Source organism: Venturia canescens, chromosome 6, assembly GCF_019457755.1.
Source record: "Venturia canescens isolate UGA chromosome 6, ASM1945775v1, whole genome shotgun sequence".
NCBI classification, from domain to species: Eukaryota; Metazoa; Arthropoda; class Insecta; order Hymenoptera; family Ichneumonidae; genus Venturia; species Venturia canescens.
Window position 1 is genome coordinate 12,883,575 of NC_057426.1, and position 21,075 is coordinate 12,904,649.

A 21,075-nucleotide genomic window follows, 5' to 3' on the forward strand; every position below is an offset into this window, starting at 1 on the left:
GGACAGGCGCTACTGTGCCTGTCGTCTCCGCATTTGCGTGTCCTCTGCCCCCTCCGCGCCCCGTCCCCTCTCCGCGTCCCAACGCTAATGTGAAGCGCGCGCTCTCGGGGACCACGCGGGGACGCGCATGGACTTTTACGCACTGCTCACTCCGCCCCCGGCGTTAGGACTCGCAGCCGCGTCTTTGTAACGTCCACTTTCTCTCTCTCTCTCTCTCTCTCTCTCTCGCTTCTTTCTCTAATTGTAACACAACAAAGCAAAGAACGGTACAAAGTCCTGTCCAACGGCCCCCCTCGCTGCGAGCGAGATTATAATTCTTCCGAACTCGCGGTACGTGCCAGTGCAGATTTATGGATCAAGGGGGCTCCGCATCCGAGGAAAGCTCGCCTAACGCCGACCGCACTTGCTGGACGTTGACGCTCGCCGCGGAGGATACTTCGGAGGCTCGAACTTCCGGTAAATATTAAGGGGGCACTCGGGCTCTTGTTACTAGTGAGCTTGGACTTTTGCGCAAGTTTTTGTTCGGCTTTCGATGCTCTCGAGATCGAGGCGGAACAGGCTTGGGGTCGAAGTTTTTTTTTGGGGGGTGCCCGCGAAAACTGTCTCGCAGGGACGAGTCATCGAGGACGGGTTTATTCGAGAGGTTATTGCCGAACGAGGCGAACTCCAGCTCAATACTTTAAAACAAGTTAACGATAAGTTTATTAAGAGTGAGAGTTACGCGATTGCCTCGAGACCAATGACTGTTAGTTAATTCGGTAATTAATTGTCGACAGTCGCAGACCGGTGATCCGGGCTTTGTCTCGTCTTTATATAGGTTCATTCAAACGCCCTAGATTTGCCCCCTCTATGATTACTTCTCCGAGTGATCGATTTTGAAATGCATCGTCATCAAGAGACTCGGTAGAGTCTCGGGACAAGTACATTGACAGTCCTGTCGTCTGCTGCTGGCCCGAGGCCCTCAGGCCCTCGCCGAGTATACTTTCTCTGAATAAAACGATTCACGGTGGTGGGGCTAAAATTGGCAAGTGATTTTTTTGAATTACGAAACTTCTGAGTCATCTGAGGCTTTGAAAATTGAACTGGAGATTAATTGGTAAATTCTCTTTCGATTCCACCCAAAATCAGCATCATCGGTGGCGTAATTGCTGAGAAAAAACTTTCCACGGGCTCAAGATTATGCAAAAATTACCAATACATTCAAGAATTTATGTGTCTGTACATTATAACACCATCAACGGCACTTTGATGCTCTCGAGTTTCTGATTGGCATGCTTTTATAGTGCACAATTCCTGGGCTGACGAGCCCTCGATGGTCGAGAATCGTGGTTCAGCAACGCTAACAGTTTAGCAATTTAACGGTTAATAATTAAGAAATTGGCGCAATTAGTGATTTAGCGATGTTCCTAGTGAGTTGTTACATACTTATTCCAATTTGCGATGTCATGGGCAGAACAGGGGGATTTTGAGAAAAAGTGGTTTGTAAGCGTGCTGACACAAGGAAGGGAAAATAACTGGCGGTGTTATCAGCAACACCTGAAGAAAGCGACTTTTTCTCAAATTACGTTGATGCGATGGTAATTAGTGAAGTTTAACGATCGAAGCGCCTTAACGAAAGTTTCTTTCGACGAAAAACTACTCTGGCTATCCGAAGTCTTCCTGAGCCGACGCCAGTCAACCGCAGAGCTACGTTTTCGTGACTTTCGGCCACTACCAAAGCGACTCGAATAACGAAAGGAGGGTCGGCTTTAAGCGACCTTTGTGAGGAAAGCTCGATGTTTGCGAATTGCTTTTTCAACTGGCCCCTCCTGCGACGATTCTCAGACTCGCAAGTCTCGAGGCTCGGTCCAATTTATTTGAAAAAGCCGTAAATCATGTTGACAAAGTTCGACGAGAGCCGCTTAATGAGCTTGCGAAAGCGCTCGACTCGCCGAACGCTCCGACGAGAATTTCCTACTTGACCGGAGGCCAGCGCTTCGCCGCGGGCTTTGCACTCCTTTGACAGCAATGTAACGGGGGCCCAAACGACGCTGCCTTTCATTCGGGAGACGAGAAGGCATCGATTTCGTAGTTTTTCGAGCGACCGAAATCGCTCGTTTTATGAATAAAAAGTGTGAGTGGACTGCGACATACGAGCATGAAGTAATCCGTTATCTGATCGTCTTCGTTTCGAAGGAATCGTCGAGGAATCTTCCGCAACGGAGAAGTCACGTGACCGGGTGTTGCGACAGCAGCGTTGCAATTCCTACGAACGTTGGAACGAAGCTTTCAATTGATTACTTCGAAAGGCCCTGATAAGGCCTGATTTTAGCCTCCTGATTTCGGGCTTCGACACACATCTAAAATTCAGACTTCATTCAATCGCATCGGAGCGTCGATGGTCTGCGAGTCGGACGAAAGTGGAACGAGATTAGCCCCCCACCGGGTCCCTTCTTCTCCTGGTCTCGCGTCGTTTTTTTTTTTTTTTTTTTTTAATAATGGACACGACTCTCGTCTGCTGGAGCTTGAAACACGTCGGCAGCTTCCGGGTCGCCGTTTTCTTGGAATATCCAGATTCTGTGCTGAGGATTTTGAGGGGTTTTTTCCTGGATAAATACTTCGATCGACGCGGACCAACGCTGAGGATTTGGACGAGCAGAGGATTTCTTGGCTCGAAAATCTACTTCCAGTCTGGAGACACAGATCCGCCTGCATTTATTAGGTCCAAGTAGCTCTGGGTCAATGAGGAAACCCCGATACGCAAGGTCGATGGAGATGGACCGAGATCCCAAGGTCAGGAAATTCCAGTGGGAGCATGCGATCGGACTCATCAATTATTTACGTTCCTTGATAACGTCTCCGCGTTTTTGTGTGGATGCATCTGTTCCCGAAGCCTTCTGATCTCGAGGTCGATCACTTCACCTTGTTCATCGATACTCTTCGAGTGGGGAGCTTCGGTGGACGCGGGCGAAAAAATAAACGACATTCCAGCTTATTAAGGTAACTCCTGTACTGCATGCTAGTCAAATGAGTGCTAAATTTTCAAAACGCTTTTAGACCAAGTTTAACGTACCGATTAAGGAGGGTGGCTACGTTCGTCAAATTGATAAGAAATTGATCAAATTTGGTGATAATGTTCTTCAACATCAAGTGCGAAGACACAATTTTTTTCAAAATTTTCTTCTGCTTAGTTATCGAGTAATTACGGATTAAAGCAGATTTCTTATGCCCGGAATGTATACCTATATATATGGAAACGCTATGCTTATACACTTGAACTTTAGTGATCAATTACTCGATAACTGTACAGAAGAAAAATCTTAAAAAATTTGTATTGTCAAATTTGGCCCTAAAGAATATGTTCACCAAATTTTATAAAATTCTGATCATTTTGAAATTTTTAATGTATTTAACATGGTTTAGCATGGCAACATTGTATCGTCGGTAGCCACCCTCCTTAAATGTATTGTTAGTGGATTCGTATTACAGCATATCTTATTGAGATGTAAAAATATTAAAAATGCTAGTTTTGCAAAAGCCATCAACTGATAAATGCAATTTTCCACACTGACACATTTCACTGGTATTTTTCAAAGAATTATCTGCGTTTTTTCATCAATTTTATTGCAACAAGTCGCAATTTGTTCATCAACCGGTCCTCTATGAATCCACCGTGTAGTTGTTTTTTTAACTTGATCGTTTCACTGTTGCAGCTAATTGTTCATTAAGTGAAAAAAACTTTTTCATTCGTAATTTCTCTCAGGAACGAGTTTAAAGGTAAATCTACGTGGTGAATTCGTAGAGGATCGGTTGAGGAACAAAATGAGACTTGGTGCAATAAAATAGGTTAAAAAATACAGATGATTCTTTGAAAAATAGCTGTGGAAAATGTGTCATCATGGAAATTTCCATCTATCAGTTGATAGTTTTGCAAAACTATTATTTTAAATATTTTTACACGTTAATAAAATATGCTTGAATACATATCTACTAACAATAAGTTTAATCGGTACGTTGAACTTGGTCTAAAAGCGTTTTGAAAATTTAGCACTCATTTGACTAGCATGCAGTACAGGAGTTACCTTAAGGGAGCCTGGCAAAGTGTTTTTGCGAGATTTTTCAAAGCGGATAATCTTTCAATCAAAATTTCTGTTTCATCGAGTCACTCGCACTCTTCTTCGCAGTTCGACTGCAGAGAAATTAACAACTTTGTGGCATCCACTGGATTTTTTCGAGTTATGAGTTCGCAGACTGGCGGAGCCAATCGTCCCCGCGTAAAACCCGCGAATCTTGGGCTCAAGATTTTTTGGATTCGAAACGATGTTAAAAAACCTCAATGAACGATAAACGTAGATAAATTGCTGCGAACGAGTCCGGAAATGAGTGAGCAAGTTTGTAAGGAAAAATTTTCCGAGCTGGAGTCGTTCTCCATTGATTAACCGAGGCACGGTTCACGTAAAGAGAGGCCAGCGAGCAGTGCCCGTGCCATTAAGGAAGGCGAGCAGCGTGTGTGGACTGCAAAGAGCGTTTCGTGCGGTGCACAACCCTTAGGACGTTCGATAACGTCGAAGGGAAATTCGTGGAACGGCGAGCGAGGAAGAGGGGAGAAAAAGCTGCAACGGAGTCGAGGGTGGCTCAACATTTTCGCGGTTGTACTCTCACTCTGCGAAACGTCGATGGAGAGGCGTTCAGCGCGGACTCGTGGCACTGAATCGTGGAGGGAGGACGAAAATTATGGCTCGGCACGCGCGCCACGTCGGGGGAAAGGTGCACGCCGCATTCATCGCTATTATCGTCCCTATTACGTCGCTGCATACACGAGCACGTTGAAGAAATATGTGAGCACACACAGCGCCAACGCACTCGTTTCTCTGCTCGATAAATCCATAAAAACTCGGGGATTCTCCTCGTTTCACGTATTCTCTGGCTCCCCAGAAACGTAAGAAAGCTTTCTAAGCGCCTCTCATGAGCCTCCGACGCGAGTTTCCTGTCGCCGTGAGCTCGTCCATCGACCCCTGCAACGTGGGACAGGAACTTCGACAGGGAGAGGCATCGTGACAGCAAAATCCTGTCCCTTTGCGGTGTCTGATGAGCACGAATTCTCCACGAGTTCGAATGTGAACTCCTCACTTCGAACTCTCGCGAAGAACACAACGTATTTACTATGCTGAAGTTCGCAACGTTCGCGTCCAACGAAATCAACTTAAATATAACATTTGTAATTGATCAATTTTTTATTTCACGAATCATTGATGCGGACTGAGAAATTACGAATTGCAAATTAGGCAGGTAACAGAATTGCAGAATTACTGGAATCGTTGGAGAATTATTTCAGATCATTTCGTTGGAAACGTTGCAAACTACAGTGTCGTACGTATCTGCCGAACTCGTGTCTCCGGTAACGAGGAGCTCGTGAAAAGGAGGATTTCTCAGGATTATGCACCGGGTCAAGGAGACACAGGCACGCTTCGACTGAAAATTCACGTCAAGAGGAAGCTCGGACTCGAAACATTTGGAGGGAGCTCACAAAAGATAGTTACTGACACGAGGAACCCCCTTAAAGGAGAAAAGCTGGGAATCGTGAAGCGAAAGATCTCAAAGTTGCAGTCTGAACTGGATCGGTTTTTACTTCCAACTTAAAGATATAATCACTTTAAATTAAGTCAGAGTTATTCATTCGAAATTGTAAATGAATTTTTTCAACTCATCTTTTGGCGAATGAAATTACAAGCCATTAATTAATCGGGGATCCATCACTGACTGAACTTCAAATTTCATTCGTCCCGGGCTAGTTTTTTACGTAAAAAAATCACTTTAGAGAACCCAAGGGGAAAACACAAAGGGAAATGGATCAAGAAAAAAGTGTTACTGAAAAGACAGAAGGCTATGACAGAAATGGGCCAAGCCAGGAAGAAACAAAATGCCGAAATAAGCAGATGTGAAGTTATGCGAGTGCTCATTACCAATTGCGTTCAGTCTTTAACGTCATTTTTATTACTAGTAAGACAATTGTCTCAAACGGTTTTTTTCCAAACCTTCATTATAAACTTCGTAAGAAGCGTTCATTAGTTATATGGAAAGATGAACGATTTTTTACGCATAGTCGTGCTTAAAACCTTGTGTATTTTTCTTCACATTTAAGCACGTTTATCTAAATAACCAATGAGAGGAACCCTTTAAAATTTGATACGCGTGTCAGTCGACTAGCCATTAATTTAAGCTCTGTATAAATTTCAAGGCTTAAGAAAATAGTTTCGAGCACGAGCTTCCTTAAAGTCCACGAGTCCCAAGTGAGATGAGCCCGAAAGGAACAAAACGGAAACGACTTTTCGTAGAATTTTCCAAAAATCGTTCCCCGGTTCAAAGAATCCTAAAGATCCCAAAATTCCAATGAACAAAGTCCTTTTCCATTTTCTCCTCCGACGAACCGTTCGCCCTATAGAGGCTCTTTAGCTTCCGCCAATCCGGAGTTCTGATAAGAGAGTGGGAGTGGCAGCCGGACGGTGATAGCGTCCAGGCCTATCGCTGGCGTTGAAGGCCGGAGCGCTGCCCCCACTCCGGCGTCTCCGTCTCGACGCGCCGGATAGGCTGTTGTTAATTCTTCGATATCTCGCGATCGGTGCATCGGAGAGAAAAATTGCTGAGGACTTTTTTCTTCAGAATTTTCCAATCTACTCGCTCAGAATACTTTCGACTCAATTTTTATGATCAGCTCCAAGAAAATCGACTTCTTCACAGATTCGAAACAAAAATTCAGCTTTTTTGAGGGCGACACAAATCCCTTCGAGAAATTTCTATGCTCGTGCTCCGTATTTATTTGGAGCGTGAAGCCCAGTTTTCGGGCTTGAACTCCCGCCCGCAGAAACGGAGGCTGCCCAATCCCTGCAAACCTTCCCATCGTCAGCAGCAAATTCCACAAAGCTCCGAGTCTCCCTTCCAGAAATTCTTTTCACAGTTTCAACGAAAATAAAGGCAGAAGATTGCGACAGTCAATTGTCGCGGGTTGCGGGGTTCACACCGCGAAGGTCAGTCTCGGGGAAGCCAGAGATTTTCCAGCGATAGCTGTGCACGCGCTCGATTCCTATCGAAATTGCGAAACCGTGGAGATTCGCACGCCACGAATAATCGATGGCACCGCGAGCAGGCGTCTGGCAAAAAAAATTTACGTAACCGCGCGTCCTCCCTCGTCCTCTCAAAAGTCTTTCAACAACACCGCGAAAATTTCCCTCGAGTACAACCATAATCGGAAAATAAGTGCATGCATATCGGCACAGTTTGCTATTGACACGCGAGAGAGCTATCTACGCGAGGGAAAAAACCTCGGAGCGTAATGGATTAGAATGAAGAGCATGCTACCGACGCTCACGTGGCTCGCGGACGGTGGTTGCTACAGCGATAAAGGTTGCTTCCACGTTTCATGCTGGAAGGTCCCTTAATATCGATTCGCCACTCTCCGATTAAACGCCAACTTCGAAGCAATGAAATCAAGCAAGAATCTCTTTTCTGCGGATCATCAAAGCTCATGACGATCCCCAGGCTCTTTTCAACGGTCATCGAGACTCGATCAAGTGAATATCGTCCAGGGATCGATTGCTTTTTACTTACGAGTCGCGCGGGACTGGGGAGATGGAAACGGAGATAAAAGCTTGGTTTTCAGAGGACTGGATCGTTTCGATTCTGCTAATCTACGGGATCCCCAGAGCCGATGCTTCACCCCCTAAGGGTTTGAGCCCAGGATTCCGGGCTGGTGGAATTCGGTTAAAAATACTGGAGAACAGTGGGCCGAGAGAAAACTCGATTATATAGTTGGAAGCTGGTGAGGAGCGGTTAGAGTGCGTATTTGATGAAGAACTCACGACGTTGGACGATGCGATGGGATGAGGATTAATGTGTAGGCCGTCATCGTCGCCAATCGGTTCTTCGAATTGGCCTTCGCGACTGCTGGTCGGGCCCATTTCAGCGCCACAGGGCGCCCACGAATTTCTCCCTCAATTAACGTCGCGTTCTCGTGAGCGATCTTCGTTCCCGAGACGAGGCTTAATTCCCTCGCTCTTTCTCCGCTCCCCCAGTGCGCGGTGGGTCGCGCTAGCGTCGAGCCAGCAGCAGGCCGCCGGAATTCGCTTCAATGATCATGCTTTTCACTCTCGCGGGATTGCACAACTGTCAAGAGCTCCTTTTCCGCAGCTCCGGGTGATCCTCGTCGGAAAAAATTGTCGCGAGTTTCCCCGGCGCTTTCTCCGAGCCGCACGGTCTCGAGCTCCTACTTGACTAACCGCCCCGCGAACTTGGGTGGCTCAGCTGTTTCGTGTGCCAGTTCGGCGATGATTTACTCCTCTTCGTTGCGCACTAGCCCGCTCGAGAGAGCTTTTCCGACGAGGAGGCCGCCGCGGCGGTCTCAATTCGCGGGAACTTCTCGTCGATCGAGTGTCCCTTCTGCCTGGCGGAGGCAAGCGCGCATTTGCCAACTGCACTTGTGCTTAAATCGAAATATTAATTGTGGGAGGCTGGTACGGCACTGGGATCGCGATCGGAAGAGCACAGGAATCTGGGGAGCAGGAGATATCACTATTCGTTACATTTTATCACTGTTTCCAGCCTCCCCCGGGTCGGAAGTGTTTCCCGCGACTGCGAAACTCGCTTAGTCCGCGATTCGGTTTCCCGCACTCTCACAACGACCCGAGCGCGTTACCGGAGCGCTTGAAAACCTCGGCGACGAGACGATCACATTGCCCGACTCCGCAGACCGCGCAGATTCCCTTCCCTTCCAAACGCGAATTTGGTTGTTGCGGTTCCTCATGAAAACGGCTCGCGGACCTCCGGAGCTTCAACGAATCCTGCACGATCGTACTCCGGTGCGTTGATCGTCGGAGTGCCAGCGGAAAGTGGACATTTGACGAAGGGAGCCGCCGCCGCCGCCGCGCGCGCGAGCTCTGCGCCAATTGTTGGCCTCGTCAGCCTCGGCGTCGCCAACCGAGTCTCGCGTGCGTCCAGGAGTCTTCGTACGCGAGCAGCCTCGCACCGGGGATTGAAAACCGAACTGATCTTCCTTGCGCTCCAATTTATGGACTTCTGGGCTATTAGTTTTTCGGATAATCGGCAAATTCGCAGCTGATCCCGCGGGTGGTAGCGCCGCAGCGCCCCGGGATCAATAAACCGACGCCGGCCGACTCCTTCTATTCCTTCCTCTGCCTTCCTGGCGAGCTTTCCCGTTGCACCGAGAGCCGCCGGAGTCGCGAGCGCCCCTCCATCGCAGCAGCTATCGCCCAGGCGCGACACCCCCCTCTCCTCCCGAGCTCGTTGCGTGCGCCGTACACCGGACCCGCCATATCGACGAGTCTCTCATCGCGCCGTTTACCAAGCGCGAGGCAATCGCGCGCGGTGCTCCGCGGTTTTCAGCGGCGTTCGATCCTCCTGGAATCTGGACTGCCTCGTCGCAGGACGCCTCCAGAAGTTACTTCGAACTCGACGAGAGCCAGCGCGGCTCGCGCCGACGAACCAAACGCCCCAGAAAACGATGGGATTTCTTCTCCTTCCTGGCTGCCTCCCCGAGTGGTCTGGAGCGCGTGCCACAAACAATGTGGCAAAAAGACATTTTAAAACTGCGCTCAGAAGCCGCTCGGCCACCGTCTGGACTCCGCTCCCAGGAAGCTGCGACTCGACGATCGAAACAACATTCTCCACAACGTTATTCCAAGCCGCTGCGAGCTGAGCAGTCGCGCCAGGCATCGCGGAGTCGACCAGTACGAAACTTGCAAGTGGAAGGCAACGGCCAGTGGACGAAAGGAGCGATCGGAAGCAGCACTTTGCCGCGCAGAAACGATTACGGATCGCGTCCCCGTTTAAGGAGGGTGGCTACCGACGATACAATGTTGCCATGCTAAACCATGTTAAATACATTATAAATTTCAAAATGATAAGAATTTAATAAAATTTGGTGAACATATTCTTTAGAGTTAAATTTGACAATACAAATTTTTTAAGATTTTTCTTCTGTACAGTTATCGAGTAATTGATCACTAAAGTTCATGTGTATAAGCATAGCGTTTTATAGGTATACATTCCGGGCATAAGAAATCTGCTTTAATGCGTAATTACTCGATAACTAAGCAGAAGAAAATTTTGAAAAAAATGGTGTTTTCGCACTTGATGTTGAAGAACATTATCACCAAATTTGATCAATTTCTTATCATTTTGACGAGTGTAGCCACCCTCCTTAAAGTGTTCAACCTCAAAGGAAACTCGACTTACGTGGAGTCTTGCTCGATAAGCTTCAACTTCAAAACTAGCACTTCTATAAGCAACTTTTATTTATAAATCTATGGCAACGAAGGTGACCGCAATATCGTTTCTCGATCCGCCCTAACCCCCGCACCAATCGAATTTTGTAGACTCCAGCAACGAAGTCGGGACCTAGATACTCGCTGTGCAGCGACTCGCGGCCCGAGGTTCGAGGCTACTTTTCTCACGGTATTCGCTATCTTGTGTCCATTTAAAAATATCAATCGATGCACATTCGCAGCCCTAGACTCGCGAGCCTCGTTTTCCCTGGACTGGAACTCTCCAACGAGGTCGAAAACCTACTCGATCTTCTCTCCGGCATAAAAACTTCCATGGGGTGGGGATAAAATGGTAGAATGACTACAAATTCGAAGAGCTAAAATCTCGAGATTATAAAGCTCGAATGGTAACGTGGGGACAGGTCAATTCGACTAGAGCTTTCAACGTCGAAAATAAATGAAGTAGAAACTTCAAGGTTCGAAGCACGAATCACTCTTTCGATTCATAAATTACTGTAATCTGCAATACTGTGAATATTCACAATTTCGAATATATAATAATTCAGGGTGTCTAATTTTGACCAGAACAGAAATTTCATGACTTTTGAGGCTTTTTAAGTCAAGGAACAGGAATTTTTCATGACTTTTCTTATGGTTCTGATACTTTTTATTCATCTTTTAATTATAAAAAAATTCAATAAAAATAACAAAGAAATGATATTTTATTTTGAAATAAAGAATCTTTTTTTTCTTACAAACTATTCATTCGATATTCGTTTTTATATCGATGATGAGTATTGACGAATCAGAAGACATTGTCGCCACCCCGCGAATTTTGAAATCATGTTGAAAAAAACCAAAAAATCGACAATGACAATGAGCGTTGCAGAGATCTTAAAAAATCAGGTTGTTTGGTAATTTTTCATGACATTTAATGATTTTTTCAGGTCCGAGTGTAATTTCATGACATTTAAGAATTTTCATGACTTTTCAGGTCGTTAGACACCCTGAATAACGAAAGACCATTTTTACTACTGAGGTTGAAATACTGAAACACCAAAATGGCGAAACGTCAGTAAGTCGAGCGATCGAAATAAAGAAATGCAACTTTCGATTTTTTGCTACTCTATATTCTGGTCTATCTATAAAACAAGTGCTCTCCATTTTGAATTCGAAAATATGAACTTCTGACATTCGTATGGTCTGTAAAAATTGCAATCGAAATGAAAACCATCGAAATGTTATATATTTTCGAGTAAATGCGAATTCAAAGAAGGAAGAAATTCTATTAGTCACGTAATTTCCTAAATAGTTTCTCCAATCTGATATCGCAACTTTTAAAAATTCGAAATATCGACCCTTCCTACGATTTGGTTGTTCGACATATCGTACCCCACCCGATCTACTACGAAGCTGCGTTTGATCGATACTCGAGTATGGTAAGTCGAAAAAACTGCGTGAAGAGTTCAAAAGTAGCAACAAAATAATCTCCATCTGGAAGAACTGGATTCACGTGGTCGCCCGCTTGCTGCAGACTTTCAGTGAGTAGATTTGCACCAAGGTTTGGCAACTCGTTGAGGCACGACGATTGCAAATGCGAGGGTGAGAGGGTCCCTTCTAGGGGGGAGGATCGCTAACGAAGCGTGCTTTCCCCACGCCGATTTCGCTGGAAGTAATGGGAATATAAAAAAGTGCTCGTTCAGCGAATTTCGAGTTTATTGATCGCTCCGTCATGACAATGATACGAAGAATGAAAAGTTGAGAAAAGTCTTATAACGAATCACGTCCGGTTGCTCGGTTACGGCTTCGCGATTCCGCTCCCCGTCAAACAATCCAAAAACCGTTGCGCCAAATCCGCCTCTTTGTCCTGTCCAGTGTCGGCGATTCTACGGACCTTTTCGATGGAAACGTACTTGAAGATGTCGTCGAGGAGCTTCGGGTCGGTCAGATTATAAGTTATCGAGAGCAGCAGCTCGAAGCCCGTGAGTTTCAGGATCTCGGGGCTCGACTCGTCCAGGCAGTGGGCGACGACTCGCCCGATTTGCAGGTCGAAGAAGTAACTCAGCACGGACTTATTCACCGACATGTTCCATAGTATAACCATCAGTAATCTGGAAAACGATCGTCATCTTCGGAGCTCAACGAGAGCTCGATGAGTCAACTCGAAAATCAATTTTTTTACTCAAAGTTTTCGGGAAATTGGCTCAGCAATGAAATACTGAACCGTTTCGAGAACTCCGGTTCGCCGTGAGAACGTTTCCAGCGTTTAATTTCGTTGTTAAAGCGTCTTCAGGCTTTCATTTCAGTGGTGAACCGGTTTCAGCATTTCATGAAATTCATGAATCGTTTGCGATTCACCAATTACAGTCATTTTTTTCACCCAACAGTTATGACCTGTACCTTTCAAAAGTTAGGCCAGTTTACAGTCTGGCAACGTTGCGTACACTTTAAGGAGGGTGGCTACACTCGTCTAAATGATAAGAAATTGATCAAATTTGGTGATAATGTTCTTCAACATCAAGTGCGAAGACACCATTTTTTTCCAAATTTTCTTCTGCTTAGTTATCGAGTAATTACGCATTAAAGCAGATTTCTTATGCCCGGAATGTATACCTATATGTATGGAAACGCTATGCTTATACACTTGAACTTTAGTGATCAATTACTCGATAACTGTACAGAAGAAAAATCTTAAAAAAATTGTATTCCCAAATTTGGCCTTAAAGAATATGTTCACCAAATTTTATAAAATTCTTATCATTTTGAAATTTTTAATGTATTTAACATGGTTTAGCATGGCAACATTGTATCGTCGGTAGCCACCCTCCTTAAAGAAGAGTCGGGGAAAAAAGAGGAAAAACTGATGAAACAGTTTTTCCTCTTTGAACAGATTAATTTTAATACAATCTCAGCGAATCTCCTAATAAATATGAAATAAATTGACACTCTTCAGCAAGACTTGTTCATATTGCGAGAAAAATTTCATATTTTTGTTATTAAATTGTTATTGATTTTTCTCAGCAACGACGCTCCTAAACTGTCTGAAAATTTGACTGATTTATTTACACTTCACTTTATAAGATGCAGTCGGTTTAAAAGCGATGACATCATTTTACTTCTAATGGCTCAACTTCGTTAGCAGTTTTTTGAAAACTCACTTTTTCAAATGGACTCCCAGAGGCATAGGGATTCTGGGCAAAAAGTAAACAAGATTTCTGATGAGACTCTTGCCGTCTTTGTTCTCGATCAAGAAGTTTCTTCCTTCAGGAATGTGTGCCATGTTCGCGACCGTGCCCAAAAGTCCCTTCGCGAATTGATATTCGTCGGTGCTGTACGGCGGGAGCTCCTCCTCGTACATTTTGAAAAAGGTCTCGATTATTCTGTCAGCGATCGAGACGAACTCTTCAACTTTTTTTTTGTACTGCGTGCCAAATAAAGTACGCGTTAGTAGTGCACGTTCTCCGTCGTACGAAACTCGCTCCGCGTGAAAAAAAAAACTAGAAAAAAAATAGAAAAAGAAAAACTCGACTTTCCATCGGCTTTTTATCGATGAAAACTTGTGTGAACGAAAATTGAAGGAAAGTTTCGAAAAACTGGGGAAACATGTTCTTTCGAAATCAATTTTTACCCCAGCAGAGGAATTCTTGGCTCAGCCTCGTTGTTCGATGTGAAAAAACGCAGTTTATGCGGTTCAAGGTCAAGTGAGAACACCCTAGAAGCTTCACAGCAATAAACGACCATGAAAATCCGAATCGTTCCATTCTTCATAAAGATTAAAATGGAAAAGTTTTGAAATCGATGCGCAACGTAAATTCTCACACCAAGAAATTTGTCGGTCCAACCGAATTTTTCAACAACCGATTTTGGCTAACAATATTCAATTTTTTGGCTCGACTAAACATTTTTAATCGAAAAATATTTGCGAGCAGCAAAAATAAATGTTAATTCGAACCAGCAAATCGAGAGTTGCTGGAATCAAACGGATTTTCTTAGCGACACAAATTCCATTTTGTTTGCCAGCAAAAATTCTTGCGAGTTTCAAAAGCGTATTTTTGGAAGAAAATTTCTTCGAGGAGTCCTCAGGGGTTGATTTTTTCTCAGAATTTTGATTTTCGATGGGATTCGTGGATTTTTTTTCAAATCATGAAACGTCACAGGAATATTCGAAGTCGATACTTCTCGGAAATTAAATCCGGCTCCAGATTCTTACCAACTGTTGTGTGAACCATTGTTTTATGACTTCGGGCTCGCAGGACGCTCTCCAAACGAGGTTCCCCATAACCGCACCGACGTTTAGCGTAAAAGCGGTCTGGCTTTCTATCTACGCACAAGGAAGCATGGATCACAGAAAAAAAGCGATGAAATTTGTGAACAGCACATAATTAGAAAAATTGATAAAGGGAAAGCCAAGAAAATTTGAAACTGTCACGTGGAACGGCCGTCCGAAGGTCGTGTCGGTTCTCATTTTCACCTTTATATCTTATCAACTCAATTGAAGTCTCAGATTTGAAAATTTACGTGGGCAAATATCATTACGGTGATACAGTCCAAGATAAGTTGGGATTCCGGGATCATTGAAATCGGGCGTGTCACCGGGGGAACACGTGAATGTATAAAAACAGCATGAAAACTAAAGCTGTCAAGAAAGATAGGAAATTTGGGAAAATAAAAAAAATTAGGGGAAAAAATGATTTTGACGTAATTTCGAGTGGGCAAAAATTGATTTGACGTTTCTAAAATTTTAGCGAAATCAAATTTTTTTATGTGTAGAATTTTTTTATGGTTCGTTTTGATTTGAATTTTCGAGATGCAATTCAATGAATAATTGCAACCGTGAATGTAAGGTTAGTTGACGAATTATCTTGATTTAGTGAGCAAGCTCTGGAAAAAGTTTCACTAAAATAGGGGGAACATGAGAGAAAAAATTACGTGACTGTTCAAACGGTCAATTTCGGCCTGGTCTTTGACACGCTGATCCTCCGCGAACTCCAATTTCATTTGCAACTCGTAATATTTACTTTCTAGTTCAGAAATGCTCTCGGCTTTTTCTAAAAAACGGTAATTTTGGAAATATTTTATGTGATAAAGCCGAATTTGGAGGTTGATGATTTGTGGGATGTAACTTTGATCGCTCACCCGTTTTTGTTGCTGCCCCTGGACTCGATTTCGAGACCATTGTGTGCGAAGTATTTTTCAGCGTTGCAGGAATTTCATTGTGTCGATATTTTCGCGTCTCGATCGAATTTTCTTCACGCTCTGAAATTCCGGGCTGCAAATCGTTTTTAGATTTTTTTGACTCGTCCTGTAACGATGTAAGCGCGTATGCGATTGAGCATTTTTTGCGAAATCCAAACACCGAAACGTACCGAAATATCGTAGCCGTTCTCGTAGAGTCCAATTTCACTGGGATCACTGGGATCTTCGTTATTCTTCATTTTCTAACCTCTTTGAACGTGACACGACACTGATTCTGATTACAACTATTTTTTCTTCTATTAGTCTGTCATTAATCTTCAACGAATTTTTAATAGAATATACAAAGTCCCGCCACTCGTGCACAGAACCGTCAAAAAGACCGTTTCCGTTGGGTTTGTTTACACGATTTCAAATATGATGCGTGCGCATGTGAGTCTGTGTGAAAGCAGCGCCCAAATGCGGCTGTGTATAGGACGCTTCCAATTGGACGTTGGGAAAGAACGCGTCGTCGCTGTTTGTTTTTCGTCGAATCTCGTTATTAGTGTTCTATCAGAGCTCAATTATTTTGATGAATATTTTGTTAACATCGGGTAGGTCGAGTTCCACTTGTGTATCATCAAACAAACGTAGCTCCGTTAAAAAAGCCAAAGCAAAATTGTGTGGTTTTCTTAAAAATGATGCGCAGTGACGTAGTACGGAATTTCAAGTAACTAAAAAATTCGAGGTTTCGACGCCAATGCGCGTGGCTTGAAATCGAGCAGTTTAGGAACACGAGCGATTCGCGGCGTCTATACGATGCAACGTATGTATATAATGCAAAAAAATAGTTAATTATAACCTCACGTGCCGCTTGAGTGTTGTTTCTGAGCTCAGTGCAAATCATTAGTTCAACGAGAAGAGTTTGGCTGTAGCTTGGGTGAGAAGAAAAGCTTTTTCCTTAGCATCATTGCATTGTTGTATCAGAACTTGAAAAATATTTGAAAAAATAAATAACTCTACGTAGCGGTACACATTAGTTTATCTATACTTCCGGGATGTGGTTCAACGATCCTCTATTTTTTGGTTTTACGCACTTTGTACGATAAGAAAATCGAGAACTATGCGAATTAAAGTTTTATCGTTATTGAGTTATGTTTATTTGGGTTATGAAGTACTTTGAATGCTTTTTTACGCGGGAATTTTTGCCCGCTACTTTTATACGTTGAGATTGGATTGATCGATGTTTGTAAACGAAAAGTGACGCCAAGCTTGCTTCATAGTGTTTGTTCTGATTACGCCTCGTTTATTTTTATTGTACTATCAAATTTTTTCAATTGATCGGAATTTCCATAATTTTTTCCACTGAATTTAATAACATAACCAACCAATTCGATGGTCGGTCCGATCGAAAAAAATGTTTGGATTTTTCTCTAATGCTGGCGACACTAGAATAACGTAGTTATCTTAATTAGCTCTGAAATCTCTCCAAACTCCCCTTACAAACTCGACAACTTGTCGATGTCTCTCTTGCGTTCGTTTATCTTGAGGTAAGCTGCTCAAGAATGTCCAATAAGTCGTTTGTCATTTTTTTCTTCTTAACAAGACTCAAATTAATTTTGCCCGATTATTCTCAAATTGTCGCACTAACTCAAGGGAGTTGTTCAATATACAAAATAAAATATCCCAACCGCTTAACATGTTTTTCTATATTTTCTGTCGTATAATTTTTTTTTCAATCTAAAATAAAATTCTATGTGCAAATGGCAACTCGAATAGAAATTTGTTACATAATGCTTCAACTCACAGAGATCAGACTTAAAGTCGATATGTTAATGAATATGCTTAAACTGCTATGATTGTCTAGTTTCATTACGATTTAGTAATAAAACTCAAAAACCGCTAAGAAAAATATAGAAAATAACAAAAAAATCACTAAATTTCTACCTATTTGAGCCGTCAGCTGTAGGTATAATCCATTCTTCACGATGCTAATTGAAAGTTTTCTTTTATATGTTTCTAGCATAAGAAATAAGCTCCTCAGCTAGAAATTGAATACGGCCTTACAGATAGTACAATTGGGGCAAGGGAAAGTAATCTGCGTCAATGTTATGGAGTCTACAAACGTTGAGAATGCACAGGTGTGTAGATCAAAGTATAGTTTTAAAGAATAGAATAAGGTGGAAGTTCAACATGAACAGGAAGAATAATGAAACATTTATTGAAACAGAGGCCAGAGAGGTCCTCAAGATCGATGACAAGGACAGGAGGGCGTTCTAATAAGAGTGCCTCGCGTCCATCGCCAAATCGTAAACAATCACCGAGCAGGCGTTCTCCAGCAAGGAGATCTCCTTCTAGAAAATCGCCAGCACGACGGTCCCCGGGTCGGTCACCATCATCTCGATCAAGGAAATTAACAACACGCAATGTGAGGATAGCTCAGGTCTCGATACCCCGAGCTGAGATACCGCAAAGCAGAGAAACTGTTGACTCCATAAAAAATGCTGTTGAAGCATCAAAAGAAACTGATGAAGTTTCCGAACTCCTACCACTGCAATCTCGTATACGCGAAACTTCACAGGTTACCAGACGGTCCACTCGAATTCTTTCGAATATGAAGAAAACTGAAAGTGAACAGAGATTAATTTCCCTGACAAGGAGCGTTGATCGAGCAGTTTCTTTGCCTACCGATCGACGAGCCAACATGTACGATTTTGTTGCCGAACAAAGGGAAAGAGGATTATCGATGCAGAGAGACAGGGTGAGAGTTTATTATTTTCTTCCATTTATTGAAGATTAACTGTTGGATCAGAAAATAGCGATCTTTTAACGATCTTTTCATCAAAGAATGCACGCACTACTGATAGAAAGTTTTAAAAAAATACAACTGAGGAGTTAGTCACGAATTGGGGTTGTTTCGACTTCGTCGTAATCATTATTTACATTTCCATTGAAATGCTGGATTTCTTAGTCATTAAAATTTGTGACGTCTGATTTGTGTTGCAGGATTTGTCAAAAATCTTGCACTATGAGGAAGAAGCACTTCCAGATTCATCGACGATGACCGAGAAGAGTAAAAAAGAGATTGAGTTTATAAGTAAGCCCCAAGAATGGGGTGGCTGGATTGGAGCGTTGTGCCTTATATTTATCTTACCGCTTACAATTATTTTGCCACAAGTCGCGTGTTTTAACGGCCAGTGTAGCAGCGCCCAATTTCGCGTATCAACCAGATGGCAAACGTACCTCAATTTACACGCCTTCGCGATTTACCTTGGATTCCTCAGTATCATCGCGCTCTTTTCGCTCATACCGATCGGTACTTTGGTCGATGGGCAACAAAACAAGACTGGAAGATTGCAATATCGGATGAATGGAATACTCACTGCATTTTTAACGATAGCGATTCTCGCTACTCTGGAATATAAATCTTACAGAATTGCCGATTTCATTCTCAATTCCTGCCTGCAATTATCCATCGCTGGTTGGTTCTTCGGAACTCTCATCGCCACGGGTCTTTACATTAAAGCTGGAAGAATTCCCATCGCTGCCCTCAATTTACACGGCTCGACGAATAACGTTGTTTACGATTTCTGGCAAGGCAGAGAAGTCAACCCGAGAATCGGTCCTCTTGACATCAAACTCTTACTCATGCGAGTCAGCGTTATCGGAACGGTGAGAAAAACATTAGGATTCGAAAAATTTGGCATTTCATTACACTTTTTGATTTGAATTATCACACTCTGACCGAAATTTCCAACAGTCGTAGACCAATCAAATTCGAACGATATGAATTCATTGATGTAATTGACTTTTATGAATCTACGTAAAAAAAAATTTATAAATTCTTATTGTAACGTGACCATTCAGTTATGAAATTTAAGTCAGTAAATCGTATAGAGGCAATCAACTGAAACTTTTCAAATTAATCCATTTCAATTTCATTGGCGAAAAACTCTCCCACCAAAACAATTCATTTTTTTGTTAACCATTGTTTGTTGATATTTTTTTTTTAGCTTATCTTGAATTCGGCCGTTATCGCAAAGTCAATAACCGATGCGGATTCTCTGGCTTTGAAGGACCTCAACTACACAATCTTGACCGTTGCTTCACTGCATATTCTTTACTCTCTCGATTATTTGGTATTTGAATCTGCGATGTTGACCTCGTTTGAAATTCAGTATGAAGGCACTGGATACATGATTTGTGCTGGAAATTTGGTGTACCCTTTCTTAGCCACTTTAGGATCGAGATATTTGCTGTATCAAAAGTGAGTAACAAAAAATTTTCATATTTGACAACCGTATCAGAATTTGTGTCTTCTGAACTGAAACCGTTTTTTTCTCAATTTTTTCATTTTATTGAATTTCGTAACTTTATTCAGTCACAGTTGTGCGAGCTTGAGAATTTTTTATGAAACATTTCTTATTTGATTTTTCTATTTTATTATTATTTTGCAGAATAAATCAATCGGTTTACGTGTTGGGAGCTCTCGTCGTTTGTTTCTTCGTGGGATATTTGATTTATAGATTGAGTAACTCGCAGAAAAATGAATTTAGGACGAATCCATTTTCGCCAGCTCTCTCACGTAAGTTTTGATCCCCCTTCTCCGATCTATTTACTGCGAAAAACATTCCATTTCTCCCAGAGATGTACCAAAGATAGATTTTTCTTGACTTTTGTGAAAAAATCATCTTTTTTCCAGACCTGGACACGATTTCGACATCGAGAGGGAAGAGGATCATCTGTTCGGGTCTTTGGGGCCACGTGAGACACCCGAATTATCTCGGCGACATTATAATGCACTGGTCGTTGGCTTGTGGAGTTTTGACGAAAGATTTTCTGCCGTATTATCCAGCACTTTTTTGTACATTCTCATTGATGTATCGAGCAATAAGGGACGACACGCGTTGCAAAAATCGGTACGGTTCAGCCTGGGAACAATACTGCTTGCGGGTCAAATCGGCCATTATAAAACGCGTATTTTAGAAAATTTTCGACGCTCGGTAATATCGCAAGAAATTGATACAAAGAACGAGACATGAAATAAAATGACGAATATAAATATAAAGTGATGAGAAAATTCAAGAATATTTTCTCTTTAAATTTCATGCGATTGTGCGAGCTCGCGATTTATTTATGGAGAAAACTTAAATGCTCATGGACGATTGAAAATACAATTACCGTGACGGAACAGTGTAAAATTTTAACGAAAATGTATTATTTTGACTAATCGTCTCATAATTATTCATTCTAAGTCTCCAACACGCAAGCTCAAGGAACGAGAAAAAAATAATATTTTAAAAATATAAACAAGGTACACCGTACCCTTGACGATAGTTTTTTGTCAGATCTAACGATGTTATTACCTGAAAGTTTAGGTAGATTATTATCAGCGTTGTGAAATGATTAAAAAAAAAACTATTCTATTTTCTAGCTAGTTAGTCCTAAGACCCATCTCAGTACATTTAAATTTAGCGAAAGATACAAATTTAAGTGGTTTTGTACTTTTTTACTATAAATTTAGATAATGAATTATTATTGATATTTGCAAATAAATAGTTTTCGTAATAATGTGCATTTTTTTACCGAACCAACAATTTCGTAAATTAATCATTTAATTCCGTTCATCTTTTAAAACGTAGTTCCC

General features: G+C 42.6%; 3 protein-coding genes across 8 annotated transcripts in view; 1 reads left to right on the forward strand and 2 right to left on the reverse strand.

The window, feature by feature from the left end:
- LOC122412843 (monocarboxylate transporter 3) overlaps positions 1-9,165 on the reverse strand; it is a 33,139-nt gene extending 23,974 nt beyond the window's left edge. Inside the window, exon 1 of one of the 2 annotated variants that reach the window (XM_043422760.1) lies at positions 7,836-9,165. In XM_043422760.1, the coding sequence (XP_043278695.1) occupies positions 7,836-7,934 (99 nt within the window). In that variant the 5' untranslated portion in view covers positions 7,935-9,165. The remainder of the gene's footprint in view (positions 1-7,835) is intronic. The other variant, XM_043422761.1, reaches the window with a different exon arrangement.
- On the forward strand, positions 272-20,999 carry LBR (lamin B receptor). 4 transcript variants are annotated; one of them, XM_043422766.1, is made up of 7 exons: positions 272-456; positions 17,452-17,569; positions 17,659-18,189; positions 18,435-19,100; positions 19,442-19,695; positions 19,886-20,013; positions 20,131-20,999. In XM_043422766.1, the coding sequence occupies exons 2-7, from the start codon at positions 17,540-17,542 to the stop codon at positions 20,412-20,414; spliced, it is 1,893 nt and encodes a 630-aa protein (XP_043278701.1). In that variant the 5' UTR covers positions 272-456; positions 17,452-17,539; the 3' UTR covers positions 20,415-20,999. The 4 variants fall into 4 exon arrangements, with proteins under 4 accessions (XP_043278701.1, XP_043278700.1, XP_043278703.1 ...); XM_043422765.1 differs by lacking the exon at positions 272-456 and adding an exon at positions 15,933-16,368; XM_043422768.1 differs by lacking the exon at positions 272-456 and adding an exon at positions 15,933-16,254.
- LOC122412845 (heat shock factor 2-binding protein-like) lies at positions 11,963-15,762 on the reverse strand. 2 transcript variants are annotated; one of them, XM_043422770.1, is made up of 5 exons: positions 15,623-15,762; positions 15,393-15,558; positions 14,467-14,573; positions 13,415-13,677; positions 11,963-12,367 (listed from the first exon to the last, which is right to left on the reverse strand). In XM_043422770.1, the coding sequence occupies exons 1-5, from the start codon at positions 15,689-15,691 to the stop codon at positions 12,055-12,057; spliced, it is 918 nt and encodes a 305-aa protein (XP_043278705.1). In that variant the 5' UTR covers positions 15,692-15,762; the 3' UTR covers positions 11,963-12,054. The 2 variants fall into 2 exon arrangements, with proteins under 2 accessions (XP_043278705.1, XP_043278706.1); XM_043422771.1 differs by having other exon boundaries at positions 15,393-15,525; positions 15,623-15,759.
- Positions 21,000-21,075: the final 76 nt, after the last annotated feature.

Coding starts and splice junctions, on each gene's coding strand:
- LOC122412845 (XM_043422770.1), bottom strand. CDS start 15,691: ATGAAGAATAACGAAGATCCCAGTGATCCCAGTGAAATTGGACTCTAC. Junction 13,678..14,466: donor AATGGTTCACACAACAGTTG/GTAAGAATCTGG, acceptor TTTGGCACGCAG/TACAAAAAAAAAGTTGAAGA. Junction 12,368..13,414: donor CTGGGAGTCCATTTGAAAAA/GTGAGTTTTCAA, acceptor ATCGTTTTCCAG/ATTACTGATGGTTATACTAT.
- LBR (XM_043422766.1), top strand. CDS start 17,540: ATGGAGTCTACAAACGTTGAGAATGCACAG. Junction 19,101..19,441: donor GAGTCAGCGTTATCGGAACG/GTGAGAAAAACA, acceptor TTTTTTTTTTAG/CTTATCTTGAATTCGGCCGT. Junction 20,014..20,130: donor ATTTTCGCCAGCTCTCTCAC/GTAAGTTTTGAT, acceptor TCTTTTTTCCAG/ACCTGGACACGATTTCGACA.